General features: G+C 38.8%; 4 protein-coding genes across 9 annotated transcripts; 2 read left to right on the forward strand and 2 right to left on the reverse strand.

Annotated features, from left to right (window-relative positions):
• Positions 1 to 1,728: 1,728 nt before the first annotated feature.
• LOC137952722 (probable aspartyl protease At4g16563) lies at positions 1,729 to 2,973 on the forward strand. Its single transcript, XM_068799781.1, has one exon. It carries the CDS (start codon positions 1,729 to 1,731, stop codon positions 2,971 to 2,973), a length of 1,245 nt encoding a protein of 414 aa, XP_068655882.1.
• Positions 2,974 to 4,515: 1,542 nt separating this feature from the next.
• Positions 4,516 to 7,586, reverse strand: LOC137953634 (ras-related protein RABF2b-like). Its single transcript, XM_068801084.1, has 7 exons — positions 7,546 to 7,586; positions 6,765 to 6,842; positions 6,499 to 6,666; positions 5,732 to 5,780; positions 5,341 to 5,414; positions 5,112 to 5,205; positions 4,516 to 4,824 (listed from the first exon to the last, which is right to left on the reverse strand). Exons 1-7 carry the CDS (start codon positions 7,582 to 7,584, stop codon positions 4,730 to 4,732), a joined length of 597 nt encoding a protein of 198 aa, XP_068657185.1. The 5' UTR covers positions 7,585 to 7,586; the 3' UTR covers positions 4,516 to 4,729.
• A 505-nt stretch (positions 7,587 to 8,091) lies between these two features.
• Positions 8,092 to 14,421, forward strand: LOC137953737 (uncharacterized). Of its 6 annotated transcripts, XR_011112408.1 has the most exons (4): positions 8,092 to 9,268; positions 11,282 to 11,342; positions 12,374 to 12,480; positions 14,138 to 14,421. XR_011112408.1 is itself a non-coding variant. In XM_068801229.1 (3 exons), exons 1-2 carry the CDS (start codon positions 8,127 to 8,129, stop codon positions 11,316 to 11,318), a joined length of 1,179 nt encoding a protein of 392 aa, XP_068657330.1. In that variant the 5' UTR covers positions 8,092 to 8,126; the 3' UTR covers positions 11,319 to 11,342; positions 14,138 to 14,421. The 6 variants fall into 6 exon arrangements, 4 of the variants coding, with proteins under 4 accessions (XP_068657330.1, XP_068657332.1, XP_068657329.1 ...); XR_011112409.1 differs by lacking the exon at positions 11,282 to 11,342; XM_068801229.1 differs by lacking the exon at positions 12,374 to 12,480.
• A 1,475-nt stretch (positions 14,422 to 15,896) lies between these two features.
• LOC137952724 (uncharacterized) lies at positions 15,897 to 17,762 on the reverse strand. Its single transcript, XM_068799782.1, has 2 exons — positions 17,047 to 17,762; positions 15,897 to 16,236 (listed from the first exon to the last, which is right to left on the reverse strand). The coding sequence occupies exons 1-2, from the start codon at positions 17,760 to 17,762 to the stop codon at positions 15,897 to 15,899; spliced, it is 1,056 nt and encodes a 351-aa protein (XP_068655883.1).
• Positions 17,763 to 19,091: the final 1,329 nt, after the last annotated feature.

Here is a 19,091-nt window from a genome sequence, read left to right on the forward strand (position 1 = left end):
CCTTTTTTCTCCAAAATAAAATTCTGCCTTTGTGGAACCAGTGCCAAAAGACTTAAACAAAGTGGGCCACCACATGTACGGCCCAAAGGCAAAAGGTGGGCTTTGTGAACAATAAGTTGACGCAAAAGCAGGAGGCTCATCCGTATATATTTGCATAGAATAAGTTAGTGCTCGAGATTCGAATGTGTCACATCTTAGTATCCGTGGAAGTACAGTGGGACCCAGTTGAACGGCTCGTGGGATTTGTTTTTTCTTTTGTTTTGGGTGGCCACGATCTTCTAGTGCCATTCACGTGATTATGTAGCAATTCCTAGGGATTTAATTATGTCTTGTGATGTTTTCATCTTATTAATTTTTTAAATGGCGTTTTTTTTTCATTTTTAAATTTTTAAAAAAATATAAGAAAATAAAAATTTTGTGTTTTATTATTTTTATTTTTATAGCTGTTTATAAGATTATTTAAAAATGAAATGAGGGATTGCTGAGGGTGCCCCTCATTACACTAATTTTTTTTTATCAGATTATCAAAAATAAAAATAAGATCTATTTTGCTAAAAAATTTGGATACCATTTAAGCTTATTAATGAGATTAATTTTATAAATAAAACTTTTTTTTCTCGACTCGAAAGGTTAATTCTCAAGATTAATCTTGTGGACCGGATATTAATTCTTATCCCCCTTCTATTATAAGAACTAAATAATTAGACTAATAGTAATTTCAAAGCTATCTTCCTTAAGTTAATTAAACCCTCCATCATATTTTTTATTTTTTTAATTTTTAATTAATTAATTATGAATTAATTAATAAATTTAAAATTTTCTACTTTTTAAGTAATGCCAGGCCACTGAGAAGCTCCAAAAATAGGCTTGCTTAATCACTTGAGCTCCCCATTTGGAAAAATCCACACGACTCAGCATGTGGCAGCACCCATAAATAATCAAAATCTGGTTGCTAGGTCATGTTCTTCACATCAGTTTTTCTTTTTTCTTTTTCTTTTTTTTCAATTTTAACATAATTTTATTCATGACTAAATTCTTGAAATATGGTAATCCAAATTCTTCATCATTCTCTTTTTTCAATCTTGAACATAAATTTCTTTCACTGAGTTTCTTCAAGGCCAACTTCATGAAAAATAGGAAAAATTAACTAAAAAATATTTATATTAAAATGGTTAAAATGGCATGCGCAATCATATTAACTGGAAAATTTATGCAAAGGAGGGCCTACCATTGAACTCTCTCTTGCTTTCCAGATGCCCTAGAAGCATTCAGATTTTCTACTAATGTAATGAAGAGACTCTTGTTCTTATCTCTCTCCCTTTTGGCTGCTTTTATCTCCAATCCCTTGTATCAAGGACCTCTGCTCTCTTCATGCAGAAATATTCCTTCAAAGTGGTCTCTCTCATCTTCCTACTCACAAACCACCAACTTCACAATCAATCACAGAGACTGAATATGTCTATAAATAGTCTTGCTTATGTTCTGATCAGCACCCAATCCCTCACTCTCTCTCTCTCTCTCAATCTCTCTCTCTGTGCTTCTGAAATGTTGTCTTCCTTGATGCTCATCTTCTCTCTTTTTCTGTTTCTGCTGTTCATCAGCTTCTCACATCCTTCCCATGCAAAACCCAGAGAGAGTCATGGCTCTCTGGTGTTGGGTCTCTCTCATTCTAGATCTTCGGTATCCTTTCTGGGTTCTAAGGTTTCAAAGCCACAAGAAGTATTGGACATGCAGGAGCCACTCAGGTCATACAGGGATGGGTACCTGATCTCTTTGAATCTGGGCACACCCCAGCAGGTCATTCAGGTTTATATGGACACCGGGAGTGACCTCACCTGGGTTCCTTGTGGCAGCTTTTCGTTTGATTGCATGGACTGTGATAACTTCAGAAACTACAAGCTGGCTGCCACTTACTCTCCTTCTTCATCATCTTCTTCCTTCAGAGACCTCTGTTCCAGCCCTTATTGTCTTGACGTCCACAGCTCTGATGACTCCTATGACCCATGCGCAGTGGCAGGATGCTCACTGGCCACCCTTGTAAAGGATACTTGCCCCAGGCCGTGTCCTCCGTTTTCATACACTTATGGTGCAGGAGGGTTGGTCATCGGGACTCTCACCAGGGACAGTATCAGGGTTCATGGCAGGAGCAGCCCTGGAGTCACCAGGGTGGTGTCAAATTTCTCGTTTGGTTGTGTGGCTGCTGCCTATAGGGAACCTGTTGGGATTGTTGGGTTTGGCAAGGGGCCCCTGTCTCTCCCTTCTCAACTGGGTTTCCTTCAAAAGGGCTTCTCCCATTGTTTCTTGGGATTCAAATTTTCTGGCAATCCCAACATAAGCAGTCCACTGATCATTGGCGATCTTGCCATCTTCTCCAAAGATTATTTGCAGTTCACTACCATGTTATCAAACCCCTTGTACCCAAACTCCTATTACATCGGCCTGGAGGGCATCACTGTGGGCAACAGCTCCGTTACTGTGCCACCAAGCTTAAGGTCATTCGATTCAGAAGGCAACGGTGGGATGCTCATCGACTCAGGCACCACGTACACTCATCTCCCTGATCCACTTTACTCGCAGCTCCTTTCGGTCATCGGATCTATGGCAAACTACCCTCGATCGACCGAACACGAGGCAAGAACTGGGTTTGATCTCTGCTACAGAGTTCCTTACCTAAACAGCTCATTCTCTGAGGACGATCTTCCTTCCATCTCTTTCCAGTTCCTGAACAATATGACCCTGACCTTACCCAAGGAGAATTATTTTTATCCCATCAATGCTCCAAGCAACTCCATTGTAATCAAGTGTTTTCTGTTTCAAAACATGGAAGATGGAGATTATGGGCCTGCAGGGATATTTGGGAGCTTCCAGCAGCAGAACGTGGAGGTCGTCTATGACTTGCAGAAAGAGAGGATTGGATTCCAACCCATGGACTGTGCTTCTGCTGCAGCTTCTCATGATCTTCCTGGCCACTAAGGTGAAGGAAGAGCTTTGGGTTTGCATGAAGGGGAAGCACTACAAGAAAATAAAGCAGAATTCAGTTATTCTAGTTGTGAGAGAATCAGAGATCATTGTACTTGAGTTGTGGGCTTGTTTCATTGATGGTTTTGGAATGTTTTATCAAATGAGTTGGACATATTCTGAGTGTTCAGCTTGTAAGGACCATAAGATGCTGGAATATTGTACCTTTAAGGCCTTTTTTTTTACATAGTTTGGGAGGATCATGTGTTTGATGAATCAGCTCTGGAATGTTTTCTTGTCTTTTAGACCCACTGAACTGTACTTCATTCTCTTCTCTAATCTCTGATAACTAATAGTTCAATGAGGACATGGAACTCCTTCAAAGAAACCAGTGTATTATTGGAATAAAATAATGTGCATGCATGTTAGGAAGCATTAAACAAACTGTGATGCCAATCTATTAATAAGATTAATGGTGGGTCGCTTCTGTTTCTTCTCAGCAAGTAAAAAATCATTTTTTAAACATAGATTGAGATTTTTATAAGCAATTGATATCATTTAAGTATGATTTGATCTGATTATGAAAATGGGTAAGTTGTAAATGGTGATTAGCTTTTAGAAATGCTGAAGAGATCAGCCAGATTAATGAACTGCTTGTTTGTTCTTCACTGGACATCTAATTGTTTTTTGTTCGATCATATGATTTGGTGGAAAATCATACATTCAGAACCCACTTCAGGTCCCTCCCTTTTCTCATTCCACACACTTAACGAAGTATATTTTATGTCAGATAGGACAGTAGTTTTTCATGGCTGACATAAGATGCCAGATTAATACAAGTCAGATATTCATTATTGATCTTGCACCGAATTGATGGAGCCAACGTTGATTTGTATCTTGTTCTTACAAGAAATCATCAGAAAATTGCAAGCAGAAAGCTTTTTATTATGGCCAGAATTGTACAGTCTTACTACCGTTTTTATTGCTCTAATATGAATCATAAAATTAATTAAAAACACAAGTAAAAAACTAGTCAATGTAAAATTTTCCAATTGAAAAATTTTCAATGAGAAGTAATTTCTCTATTTTTGCATCGTCTTATGAGATTTTTCATTCTTCTGGAGAGGCTGAAACAGTAGTATGAAAGCCTTTGGCACTGAAAACTGAAAACTATATCACCTTCTACAAGAAATAAAAAAAAAAAAGCAGGTCTTTTATTCTTATTCACATCAAATCTCTCCCCTCTCATCGATTAGTTCAAATTAGTTGAGCTTCTTCGTTTTTTTGTTTTTTTCTGTGCTGAGCTTGTTTCTTCTGACAAGCACGGTCCGACAGATCCCATTTCCATCGAGACGACGATTAAAAAACACAGAGAGAAAAAGAGAGAGACTTCTCGATCTTAGCTGATAATGATCAATTGACTGGCGAGGCATTGACGAATACCACTTTGATTAGATGGACGCAGAACCCTCAGTAATACAACTTGGAAACTTTTTATCGCTCCAGAGGTCCAAAAAGAAGGGGGTATAATCTTCGGGGATTCTCTATATAAAAGGTATTTGACTATAAACAACAAATTTGAGGCAGACACGATAGCTGCTGTGGGGGATTGATTCAATTGTCATTTGCAATACATGAAACATAAAAATCAAATTTTTTTCTTTTTTTTACTTTCTGAAAAGAAACAACTAAAGATCAAAAGCAGAGACATGCCGATGCCTGGAGAGGGAGATTTACTAAATAAGGGTGGCTGAAATGGCTAAGATGAAACTTATGAACAGCAAGATGCAGTGGTTCTTTCTGCACGTGTGTCTGTGAGAAGCATCGACGTTTTGTTGGCCGGCTTTGCTCTGGGTAGCCTCTTTGCTGCAGAGGAAGAGTCAGCAGATCCTCAATCAACAGTAAATGAAGATCCAAGTAAATATGCAAAAAACACTGAAGATCACAGCTTGCCAAAATCAAACCCTTTAAAGGCAGCAGGTAAATGGGGTTCCCCAGATAGACCATTATGCACAGCGATTGTACCTTACAATGAATGTCTAAATATGCAACTTTCACATCAACAGGCTAAACGCAGTCAACACTGACACTGTTCTCAACATTGTCATAGTTACCCCATATAGTAGAGAAGAGAGGAAAAGAAAAAAAATTACCCATCTCATAGAATATTTCATTGACATTTGTGGCAGCCTTGGCAGAAGTTTCCATGAAGAAAAGTCCATTCTCTTGGGCATATGTTTGCCCTTCCTGCAACAATCATACATATTCAGAAGACACAACTATACTCTCTTTTATCAAATAAAAAGTTTTAAGATCAACCAATCAGCAAAAGTTAAGGCATCCAAAAAAGGAGCCACGAATATTCCTATCCCCGCAGCTCACCTCTGGTGTCACTTGCCTTGCCTCTAATAAATCTGCTTTGTTTCCAGCAACTGCAATGACTGTACTCGAACAACCTTTCAAATAAACCCAGCATAATCAACATAAAGGGGAATTGATTATTTGCAACATAAATAACAAAAGAGCATAGAACTGTATAGGTTCATCAAAATACGTGATAATCATCTACTCAGAAAATTGTAGTTTCCTGTCCCATGATATCAATGTTGCCTAGCACTAAAGTTTTCTGATAAAAGCAAGGACTGACTAGTTTTAACATAAATATCATGGTCAGTTTAAATAGATTAATTCAGTTGTTAACTTTATGATCAACGAACAATGTTTCATTTATGTAAAAATATTAACACTAGCTGAAAAAGAAGCCTGACACTACCTTGTGCTTGAATTTCTTGAACCCATTTCTTTGCACGAGTAAATGAAGCCTGTAAGATAAGAAGATAAAAGTTTTACATGGAATAGAATGATAGGAAATAGTGCATAATCATAATAGAAAGCATAAGATGACAGGCCTTCCTGGATTAATGAAGAAGAACATCTAATCAGTTCTGTTAATTTTTACCATTAATTAACATGATACAATTTGTTTTTAGTGCTCTCAGAACAAAGTGAAGGTCCTTGAAATGGAGAAGCCTTGTCTGGTGAACAACATACAAATATCTTTCTTACATTAAACAGACTATATTTCCTTTTACATTTCTATAATAGTTCAAAATTACTAGATCAATCATGTCCTCCCAATGACTGAAGAGCGTATAATGTATAAATCAATGTCCTGATTATAATTTTTATCTAGAAAAGCTAATTAAATCTTGAAATTACATCTAGAGACAATGACATAATGGTTGAAATGCCAGCAATGATGTTAACTCCAGTCTTACCATCCAACCAAGAAATTCTTGCCAACTTATCATAAAATCAGAACACTTGGCAATAGATAAGACACAGCTAAATCATATTCACTAGCACGTTCAGTATAACATCCACAGAAGATAAAATTTATATTTAGATTTGTGGCGACTTGTATGCTTAGTACATCAAAACAAAGTCCTGATTACAGCACATGTCCAATATCCAACAACCTCCTGAACAGTGTAAGAATCAAACTGTCCATTATAAATAAGAATGAAGAAAAATACTCACAGAATTTGTTATATCATACACAATTATTGCAGCTCCAGCTCCTCTATAGTACATTGGTGCCAAGCTATGGTACCTCTCTTGTCCTGCTGTATCCCAAATCTCAAACTTCACAGTTTGATCATTGATAGCTAAGGTTTGTGTGAAAAAGGCAGCTCCTATGGTGGATTCCTATAGCACCAAAGCACAAGAATAATCACGGCCAAATAAAGACATGCCAAATCCTAAATTTCCAAGTCAATACTCTGCAGTCCGAGGAGACTACCAACCTGAAAATCAACAAACTGGCCTTTGACAAACCGCAAAACCAAGCTGGACTTTCCACTTCCCACATCTCCAAGAAGAACCTAAATTATCCAGTTAAAAAGGCATCAATATGTAGTTGACTGAGATATGATAATAAACCATTAAAATGGAGTACGCAAGTAACAATAATAAGCAAAAACTGAATGCATTTGATTAAGAAGTTAAACAAAAAAAATTCTAAAGAAGTAGCAATAGTCACTTGATAACTCTAGCTAATCCAAAAAGAAAAGAAAAAAACGCCTCGTACAACAAAAACCTCGAGGATGAAAGGAAATTTCCCGTGAAAAGATACACTCTGCTAAACAACGTGCTTCTCCAAAATTTTATAATTGTAGCACAAGGTCGTCGAAAAAGTGAGTTAGAACATAGAGAAGTTCATAAAGAAAACAACGCGGATCGGACTTTCAGAAACCGACAGGGAGAAGCTGCAAATTTTATACTGAAAGAATATATATCCAAAAAATTAACAAATTAAGTACTAATTAGTCATTAAAAATATATAAGAGAAATCATCACAAATCGAAACAGAAGAAAAAGAAAAATACAACGAAAAAATATATAAGACAAAACAAAATCCGTCTCAATGACCGGATTACAAAGCCAATAAAAATCACAAACGTACAAACTTTCAATGATCCAATCTAAACAAATATTCGTTCATAGCTCCAGCAGTCGCCAACAGAGAAAACAAAAACCTAAAATTTGGCATTATCAGAGGAGACCATAAGATCAATAAGTACACACCAATTTTGCGTTGAGATTCTTGTTTCCAGTAGCCGCCATTGATCAACTTCGATCGCCGCCAACTCGCTAACGAAGGCCTTCCAGTTTGCAAACGAGCAACTCTGAACAGCAAAAGAGACGGATATCTCTCTCGTATTTCAATTTTCAACGACACGTCTCCTCGCCGAGCTGCATGAATCGTGCGTCTTTCAGTATCCTTCTATGGTTTCTTTTTAAGTCCTACGTGGCGTTATCGTATGGGCTTCAACATCATTGGGCTTAATCTGAAATGGGCTTTCCTTTAAAAATATAAAAGGATCTCTTTTTAGGTGTCATAATTTTATACGTGACACTTGGTTAAATTCTTTATGTGGCCCAACAGAAATTCTTTATGTGGCCCAACAGAATTTGTTGGCGTAGACAATGGTCTTTGAAAATTCTCACATGCCCTTCATCTTCTTTGGGCTTTAATTAAAATGGGCCTCTACTTTAAAAGTAGAAAAGTCCAGTCTCTCAAGAATAATATATTAACTGGCGTCTGCGAGGAGCCACCGAAGAAGAGTTCTTCCCGCAACTGCCACCTCTGATTTCTCATATACCAAATGGCAGACACTTCGCGGATCTCTACCGAAGATCAAACCACGGAAGAACGGCGGCCGCTGCGTTCCTCAGCCCCTATCTGCCGCTCGTGCGATGGATCCACCGTCTGTCCGCCGCCAACTGCCGAGTCATGCCCACCGCCCGTTGATCGTCCTCTCAGAACTCCGGCCTTGAATGTTCCGCCGCCAAACACTGAATCCGTCATCCTCACACCGGTGCCTCAGCCGCTACCAGTGCCGCGTCTCTCCCCGCCCTTTTGCTTACAAGAACCCTCGAAACACATCTCTTCGCCGGACGATGCGCGCCGCTTCCTCTCCTCCCCATCCGGCGTTCATTTCCTCGGGTTTGTGGCCGCGCTCTCCCACTCCGTTCGTGGCCAGAAGCTCTCCGACCCGTGCTACACGTCATCGAGCGTCGCAGCCATTGTTGCTCTCCTCCAGACGCTTGTTGATTGGGTGGATGAGATCCCTCTGGCGCCGCAGACCTCCCGTTATGGCAATGTCGCCTATCGTACATGGCACGAGAGGCTGGGGAACTCGGCCGAGTCGCTCCATATGGGATTCCTCCTAGAAGAACTCGCACCCGCAACTGTCGAACTCGTCCCTTACTTTCTCGACAGCTTCGGTAATTCCTCTCGTATAGATTACGGTACTGGTCATGAGACCAATTTCGCCGCTTGGCTGTACTGCCTGGCTCGCCTCGGCCTTCTCAAGGAGGAGGACTACCATGCCGCGGTGGCTCGCATCTTCGTCAAGTACCTGGACTTGATGAGGAAGCTTCAAACTGTCTACTCTCTCGAGCCTGCCGGGTCTCATGGAGTGTGGGGACTGGATGATTGCCACTTCTTGCCCTTCATATTTGGGTCGGCCCAGCTGATCGATCACAAGTATATGAAGCCGAAATCGATACATAATCAGGACATTTTAGATAACTTCTCGGAGGAGTATTTGTATCTCTCGTGTGTGGCGTTTGTGAATAAGGTGAAGAAGGGCATCTTTGCAGAGCATTCTCCGATGCTGGATGACATAAGCGGCGTTCCCAATTGGACTAAAGTTAATAGCGGATTGCTGAAAATGTACAAGGTAGAGGTGTTACAGAAGGTGCCTATCATGCAACATTTTCTTTTTGGATCCATCATCAAATGGTACGCACATAAATTTATTTATTTATTTATTTATTTTTGCTTATTCTGATGATTTGAGATTTTGGTGTCTATCCTATTGAGTTCTGGTTGATAAGAAGATTAAAAGAAAAATTCTTTATTTCATGCCTCAAAAAGAAATTATCAGTATCTTTTCTTTATATATGATATTTATAATCGTTCCGAGTAATTTAAGCATGCCAACCCTATGAGTAACATCTCATTTCCTTAAAAGAAATGTTTAATGCACGTATTTGATTTTTTAATTGATCTATCAGCAAGTGGAGAATAGATGGAGCATTAGATAATGAAAATATGATAGCATGTTACAAGTTTGTCAGTTTTGATTCATTTTATTGGAACATAGAGCATGAATATAGTATTCAAAATAAATATGAGAGAATAATATTCTTAAACAAGTAAAATAAAAGGATGATCATCATGTTCATGAGAGCAATGAATTGTCAAGAGAAATCAATGTCCATGCAATTATCTCTGGAGGCCTGGTGTTATTCTTTCATGTTCACCCATATATTATAAATGTGCTATTAATTTATAGATGGAAACAAATAGATTTTGGCATCTGTAAATTTACGAACTTTCTGGAACAACAAATTTTTATATTGAACTGTAGCCCTAATAAACATGTGGTAAAATTTAATCATTTCTCTGTTAGTTATGGACCAGTACCTTTTCCCTTCTACAAGTTAAAATTTGGCGATAAGAATACTCTCTTTCCTTTCCATTATTATCTAATGACAGTATGCATCTTCTTTGAACCCAATGTTTCTTCTTTCACTTGATAGGCTTACTGTCTCCTGACAAGCCTTTTTTTAAAAAAAAAAAAAAAATTTAAACCAATGGTTGATACAAATGAGCTAATTATGTTGTGCATCATATAAATTACATGAAGAAAAAACAACAAAGTGTTCTTTATTAAGTACATCAAAGCTTAATTTACTTAATATGGAAATGTCAGACAATTTCAAAGTTCTATTTGCCAAGCTAAGGGGAAACTCTTAATTCTGGTCATTTCTTTTTTGACCCTTGGATCACATGTAAGATTTTATTGTGGATGACATATAATTGAACGGCCTTTTTTTTTGGATATCTTAGGAGAATGTTATCTATAGGTTGTGTGTAGCCCCCTGGAAGGAGAAGTGTGATAGCATTGCTCTCTATCTACCTAAAGAGAGCAGAGAAGAAGTGTGTTAGCTTTGCTCTCTATCTACCTAAAGAGACGATCTCTGCTTTTGAGGCATGAATGGTAAAATGACACAGTAAGAAGTGATTAATAATATGAAAAAAGTGTGATGGTCATTGGTAGAGCAAAAGCTTTGAGGCTAAAATGTTTCTTGAGAATTAGATCTCTAGTGCTCACTTGTCGTATTTTTGCTGAGGATCTGAAATTGTCCACGTCTCACTGTCTGCATCGTTGAAAAGTAACTTATCAAATGAAAGAAAAAAAAAGAGAAAGAAAGATTTGGTCACTTGCTTAAAAAAAAATTCTAGGTTTAGATCTCATCTAACTTTTGCTTGTAGCTAAGTTTTCGATTTTGTGTGATTCTAGATGCTAACAAAGGTAAAGCTGCAACTTCATTCAGTCATTTTAAAAGACATCAGTTCTATTATTCTTTTAAGTTTTTGCCAACATGAGGTTAACTTATGCACTTTCATGTTAAGCCTCCTCTATGCCATTGGAAATAATGTTACCGAAGGCAATCCCTTCATCACCTAGGGGACTGACCGAGCCCCAATGCCTAAGCTATTTTTGATTTGTGACATGCTTAGCTTATCACTTTATGATGTAACAAGCTATTCTTTTATGTTTTCAGTACTCAATATAAAATCCAACGGTGTATTTTTTTAAATTGACATCAAACTATATCATTTTCCTTTTTTCTTTTATACTTTTTTTTCTTTTCATTTCAATGGCATCATTTTCTTGTTTTCTTTTGTAGTTTTCTTTATTTTGTGCTCAATAATTTTTTCTTTCCATCTTTCTCTGGACTATAGGTTAGAGACTGAATCACTAAGGTGCCAAAGGTCTTGATGACTAAGGTGGTCAAACACATTTGTAAGATCTTTTGTCTCCCCCCAACTGTTGATTACTTACACACACTGTACTCAATACCCCCCAGTGAGACTTGAGCCCAAGACCTTGCACTAACAACCACCGCATGTGGCCATTGAGCCAAAGGCCCAATCCACTAGTAACACACTTGTCAGAATTTTGACCAGTGGTGTTGCAAAAAATGAGCAGAAACCAGCGTTGTGTTTAAATAGCATCTTCATGTGTATTATTAAGGAAAAGAGATAGGGGATATTATAACTTGTACACTTGTCTGCTCCAGTTTCTGTACATAAAAATCTGGTTTGTATATCTATAGTCCTGTTATTCACTGCAAGTTACTCTTGAATAGATAATTTAATGTCAGAATTAACCTCTTAAGGGAAAGTGATAAGAGGTATTATGACTTGTACACTTGTCTGCTCCATTTTGTGAACATAAATCCCTGGTTTGTATATCTTTCAGTCCTGTCACTCACAGTAAGTTACTCTTGAATAGATAATTTGATGTCAGAATTAACCTCTCTCTATGTGTTACTCATAACTAGATTTAATGATCATTGATTTTGCATTTTCTCAATCTCTCTTTTTGAATGATCATTTGTTATATTGTTTGTGTAGTTTTTCTACACTTCTGCAAAAACGAACCTTCAAGTATTGATCACTGGTGTTCAGAATCATGAATTTCGATCTGAAAATCAAGTTGAGTCAACCCTGAGGCTTGATTGGTCATTGATCGAATTAAAAATGTCAATATTTTGTGATGTATACATTTGACACTACTAAAGTAACTAATGTTCCGAAAATCTTCTTTAAGTCTGCTATTTTCACTTGTGAAATATCCAACCTTATCTGCACTATGCCAGACATCAGAACATTGCTTACCAACATTTAAGACAGATTGTTTCTCTTTCTGGTTTAGGGATTTTGCCATATCTATTGATGATTCCTTCTTAGTGCTTAGAAAGCAAAGATTGAATGTTGTCTCAAGTTGATGGACCTGACTTTGAACCATCGTGCATCTTCATTTTAACCCAGATATGGGCACTTTGCCTTGAGTCTACAAAGATACTCTGTATCAAATAATGGTAGAAGGTAATCTAGTGTTCTTAACAAGACAGATCCAATACGGACTTTTCCAAGTGGTAAGTGTAAATATATACTCTTGTCTATCAATGCCAAAAGTTTATAATGTAAATTCAGTAAGGTAGATCTGTGGACTTGCAAATCAGACTATTAAATGTTTGCATGTGGATTCTAATATGTCAGAATTTTTTTAATAGTGTTTATATGTAAACCTATTGGTGCCCAACAATATTTTACATTTTATTCTTTATGCTATAATTTCAAATCTGCCACCCAATCTTTAGTAATGGGCACCGGGGATCATCGATTATATATTTTTCCATTCTTCTGGCCAGGCACTGGGGGATCGTCGGTTATATATTTTGGTATTCTTTTGGCCCTCAAATACATCAAAACTGATCTGGACCAGTTTACATAATTTGATCCATTCAACCGGATCGTAATTATCTAAATAGACTGAGAAGATTTCACATCTGAGCTTTTAGCAGTCCTCTGGACAGCAACCCATGTGCTGGAATCAGCCATTAAATATCACCAAACACCACAATTCAGTATACTAGAGCGTCAATTAACCAAAGGGAAACACTTTTCCCAAATTTCTATGTTTGTGCAGTCAAGTAGGCCCCACACTAAATTCAATTAGGGCAATGCAACACCCAATTCACTCAATTTTGAACCAATAGTGATCAATTTCAGCAATTGAGACTATAAATCGATGAAAGAATGACCTAATTGCAAGAAACCAGGATGATGCATGCTATATGGATGATGACGCTGACAGATTTAAGAAATTTCCTTAGATTGGGATCATCATACACGTCTAAATCCCAACAATCAATCAAATAGAAGCAGTAATCATTAGCCAATAGACTAAGATAGGCAGAAAAGGGGGAAAATTGGAATTTTTACCCTACTAGTCCGGAAATCTGGGAAAAACCTTCAAACAGATTGTTGAAAATGGAGAGAAGATTCACAAAATCGAAAGAAACCTGCCCAAGACTTGCATTATTGTTCTGATACCATGAAAATATATGATTTGGGGAGAAAATAGAAGAGGAAAATAGGAGCAGTTTTTGGGCCTTGGAATCCAAGCTAGAAAGGACCGTCCAGCTTCTTTTTAATCAAGGTGTAAGTGAAAAATTACAAAAAGACAAAAATACCCATCAATACTCAAAATTACATATCTCCTAAAATACATGTGTAAATTGAATGAAAATTTAGTTAGAGATAAAATAAGACACTCTCTATCTAATAGGCATACTACAAGAGAAAAATGTAATGTGGAAAACATGGGAAATGACTAAAATACCCTTAGACTTGTATTCTAACAAAGAATTCTTATGAGAAACCAATTTGGTAAATTTTGTGACAGGTATTCTTTATGATTCCATATCAATTCTAGCATCTGTTTTCAATCCCAACTTTTGACTCTTAGATGTTAGTTAGATATAGAAAGTAAATGAAGATATTGTCATTAATTAACTGACAACTGGTAATACAGTGGCACACATCACACACCATAACTCAAATTACTGTTTGTTACCCATAGTGATTTTTCTTTCTTAAATTTTTTCAGCACAATGATATTGTATTTCTTACCATTCAAAGGGAACGTGATATTGTGGTCTTTTCAGCTTGTTTCCAGCCTACATTGAACATATACTTGTTACGTCTATATATTATATACTAACAACATGTACCCTGCTTTTTTGGTAGGGAATGAGTTAAAGATGCATGCTTATATTTTCTGTGGTACAAGGGTAAAGCTCAACTTGCATTGGTTGCATGGACGAATAGTCCACATTCTTCAATGTATTTGTACACTGGTTTAGTCATACATGTTCCTGAGAACTCTTACTTTGATCGAATTACTATTTGTTGAAGAATTGATTCACAAAATTTATCCTTGTAGTGCTGCTCATAGCACCTTTTACATCCTCTGCTAAAATTAAAGTTCCTGTATGATAGCTGCTGTCATTCATCATTTTGAAATCACCCCAGTTACCACCCTCTCCATCAGATATGAAGTAGGATATAACTTAGTGTATTTTGTGAGATTGGTAATTTTCTGGAAAAACTGTTTTAGGCACTGCTTTGAAACAATGCAAAAGAAATGGTGCTTCAAGTAGTTTCCAAATTATTGAACAGATGAAATGGTGAAGCAAGTGGGGCATGTGGATGAGCAGAACCTGCGCTTCATATTTGACTTTGAAAAAGAAGGCTCAACTCTTGATGATAAATGCCAGCAATTATGCTGTTAAATGGATAGAGTCTCAATCTTCTATTGCCTATCTATTTAGGTCTTGCAGGTTTGTGGTCCTATTGTAGCATCTCCAACCCCATGTGTCTGTCATAAATGTTGGATGTATAAGCTAGTATCTTTGAAGTTTCTGGCTGTTTTTGGATAGATTAGACAAATGGGAGTGGGGAAGGTGTGCAGAGGAAGTGTCTTCAGCATGGTATCATGAGGTTTTCTCCTTTCCCTGCAGATTGGATGTGATAGCTATGTGGCTCATTCAGGGTACGTTTCATGCCAGATACTCCCAGTTTTAATAACATGTGGTCTATCTCCAGGATTCTGATAAATGTTTGCAAGAATAGAAGGAAACAGCCTAAGCTACTGTTTCTGATGCGGTGGACAGGCCTTGGCATGAGCAGAAAAGCTGTGTTGCCTTCAATGACTTACGTCACTCTATTAAATGAAAGTAGTTGTTGGTGCAGCTTGAAGATGGTCTACATTCTCTTCCTTCGTACCCCTCCGTCTACCTGCATTACTGGATCAGGTCCCAACTGCTTGGGAGGTAAGGATGACCAAGGGGAGGGGAGGGGGAGGGGACCGTACTTTCATCTGTGAACGACCTCCTTCCATGCAGGAAAGTAACTTTTAATCCCTGGGGGAGAGAAGGGGTAGCCCGTCCTTCCTCTGCCACCCCACCCAACTCCATAACCTTGCAAGTCCCTCTGCATAGAGAGGCCCATATACTGCCCGGAGGGAGAGCGAGGGATCTTGTTCCCTTCCAAGGGTACCAAATGGGGAGGGGGTACCTCAGGGAGAGGCATTTTCTTTCACCTGAGCTAGTGGAAGGTATCATCCATGAGCCAAAACAAGGGAAAACGTTCTCCTCTCCTTGTAAGAGGAAACCTGCCTTCGTCTCCCCTGGAAGTACAAGTAAATTATCTTAGATTCCACATTCATTAGAATATTCAAAAACTAATCCTCAAATGTTATAGACGTACTCGTCAGCTCCTTTTATTTAACTTGCCCCAGCTTCGATTTAGATAATACAATAGCTAAAATAATCACGATCAATCTTATAAATGAAAATAAATTATTAGTTCGTCTATTGATTATCATAAGATACAGAAGAAGATTTAGCCCCCCAAAAAAGAAAGTAAGAAAATTAATTATTAATGATTTATATCAATGGTAGAAAAAACACCCAGTGCTGAAGGGTTATGGCCTTCGCCTTCCTCATCAATTTGGACCTGTTTGATTTTTTTCTGAAACCAAAGCAAAGATTGAATTCGCAAGCTGGTTCATAGCACCGGTGAGTCCACTTATGGCTTGAAGGTTGATCTCAGCTTTTGATTCTTCAATCTTCAGCTTTCTCTCTTCGAAACTCATAAGTTCTCTATGTCTCTTCTCTTCCTTCTCTTCACACTTTAGCAGAGCCTTCTCTATGATGGAAGCACTCTTACAGATTGCTGAGCAGAGCTCATATGTGGTGTCGGAGCTGGTGCTGGTCTCCCTTCTTCTTCTCTTCGTGGGGGAGCTCGAAAACTCGCTTCCATCAGAATCTGAGCTTTCAGCACCTCTCCAACATAAAATATAGAATCAAACGAATCAATGCTAGCAGTAGCAAAGGTGCAAGATATATAACATGACAAAGAGAGAAAGAGTTAAAAAAGGAATCAAAAGCAGCATGAGAAAGCTCAGTCAACTGTTACTTTTCCCTAGAAGGAACCGATTAAAGAAGTAAGGCAGACAGGGGAAACAGGAAGGGACTCAGACAACATAGTGGGTAAACCGAAGAAAAGCAGACCAATAAAAACAAGGAGTAAAAAGGGTCTGTGGACTGTGGCGAAAGCAGACGGATAAAAGGAAGAGCACTGTAAATATTTAAAATGAGAGAAGAAAAGGCTGCAGATAGGGGCAAATGAAAGCCATTGGTAAGTGTAAAGCTGGGGAGAAAGATTGGATTACAGTGGAAGGAAAAAGAAGACGAAGATGCCACCCATCACCTCGACAAAGAATGGGCAACAGTAACCAAAAGACGAACCAATTCTGAAGGAAAGATTAATGAAGAAGCCAAAAAGGAGAGATCCATTTTGGTGTCATACTTGGATACACTTGAAGGAAAAGGAGGACAAAAACGACATAGACTTAAGCATTCTCTGAGAGATTTGAGTAACAGTATAAAAAAAAATTTAAGGAACCAACAAACAGTACCACAAGATAAAGAATTCTACCTATGAAAATAATGAAGAAATCAGAGAAACAATCCAACTGATTAAACTTATTCGCTTGGATATATATATATATACACATATTCAGTCCATGAACTCGGCTGTTCGTGACAATGGATTATTGAAATCAAAGAAAACATCCCAAGTCAATGGAACACTTTCCAGTCTGCCATGTTCCACTGAACCTCCAATGAAAAAAATTAGTAACATTGTAATAGTAAATAAGAAAGAGAGTACCTAATGAAGGCAAAGCTTGGGCAGTTGCAAGGGGGACCTGCATGACAGGTGGTGAGGGGCAAGGGGAAAGAAGAAGACTTGGATTTGATATGTGTTGCTGCAAACTGGGAGCAACTGAAGATGATGGAATGCTGCTACGCATGCGGGTTCCTACTTCACGTTCCTTGTTAACAGCAAGACCCGTGGGGGCTCTCTGGGCGCCTCTCCTCTCCACGACCTCAATCAGAGCTTCAAATATCTGAGGGAAGAGATTCGTGGGCAGATTTCTCTCCTTCCTCTCATGCTTCTCCATCTTCCAGTAAGAGACTCCTCCTCCCTCACTCACCCTCCTCTCGTATTCCCTGACCTTCTTGTAATCCCTCATGAGGTTATCCCACTTGTCATTGCATTGATTTTGGCTCCTGAAGCATCCATTTTTCCAACAGTAATCCTCCACCCATTTCCATCTCTGCTCTGCTGGTCTGCTCCTCCCCTCTCTCTCAGTCCCTCTGTTCAGTCTCCTGTCATCATCCATCTTCTTTGCACTGATCAAAACAAGAGTCTCATGAAGGGTCCAATTCCCTTTTCTGTACTCTCTCTCTAGGCTCCTCTCCCCTCCCACTCCTAACACCGTATCCGGATTGCTTTGCTCAGCCATGGGAAACTTCATGAAAAGGGTAACGGGGAAGTGAACAGTGAAGAAAGAAGAAAGGTATGATGGTCTTTGTCTCTCTCACCTTGATCCTTCTCTAGTTCAAAACTTCCCGTCTCCCAGCTGCAATTTCCTGAAAACGACCGACTCATTCTGAGACGGGACAAGAGGTTCCAGGATTGTAAAGTCGATCGGCATGGAAGAGCTGAAGCGTGTCTCTTCCATGAGACAGCATACATGAAATAATACAACAGACGGGCTCTTCTTTATCCTTCTTTACTTGTCTTTCTATTTTGTTGCTTTCCTTCTCGTTTCCTATGAATCCACTGATATGACCTGGGTCCCCAAGAAAAAGCTTTCAAAAAACACCAAGCTCCAAACCTTCAAACTGTGGCTGAGACATATTACCTCCAGGAAGAAGAAGCAAAGCGGCACGAGGGAGAGGGAGGTAGTGAACATCATCAGCTTGTAGAAAACAAGCCCCCATTATAAGAAAACGCCAACCAAATCCATTCAAACTGACAGTTTCGACAAACCCCAAAAATCTCATGGAGTGACAGCACTCAACAAGAGAATCACTGATCACAGAGCAAGAAAAAGAGTGAAAGAGTGCGGCTTTGCTCTCTGAGACCTGATAAAAAACAGACCCATGAAAGAAATGCTTAAAAGGGAAGAAAGGAAGAATAGCGACTAAGTACCGTAATCATTTGCTTAAGTCTTCCATTATTTTACTTTCTAGGAATCTCTGCTCAGTTTCAAACATCAACTCAGAAACCTTTCTGAAAGTCGCATGAGGATCCGCCATGATTTTGCCCACGTCAATGGTCCCCTCCGCTCATGTGGGCCACTCTCTTCCATTAATTATCAGCCGTGGGATCATTAACCTATTAGCCTCCTGACCGAGATATCAAATCTCGATCACGTGGCCCACACATCATTAGCTCATCTTTCCACGCACATGAGAAGCACAAGAGGGGTTTCCTTCCATTATCGGCTAACGGAGCGTCTTACTGGCTTCTAACTTTACGACAATGACAGGGTAAGCAGTCGGAGATGTTCCATCCATCAACGTGACCAACGCCACGTCAACCACTGGAGCTCTGCCATTTTTCATATCTCGCCAGCTCGGCGTACGAACCGAAAAACGGTTTGACGAGTGTTTGACCGGGGCGAGCCACGATACGTCGCTTTCTGGTATCGGATTGTTTTTTTTCCCCTGGTCGCTAGCCTGCGCCTCTTCCCTGGAACTCGAGTTCTCGAGTTCAAAAGGAGGGTGGGGAGCGGGTTTTGTCATTTCGTCATAACTGAGCTGTCATCGTCGATCATTTATGTGAC

The sequence above is a fragment of the Aristolochia californica genome, unplaced genomic scaffold (assembly GCF_029961685.1).
Source record: "Aristolochia californica isolate CCGP_79_NKW_82.1479 unplaced genomic scaffold, dmAriCali1.0.hap1 SCAF_16, whole genome shotgun sequence".
Lineage (NCBI taxonomy): Eukaryota > Viridiplantae > Streptophyta > Magnoliopsida > Piperales > Aristolochiaceae > Aristolochia > Aristolochia californica.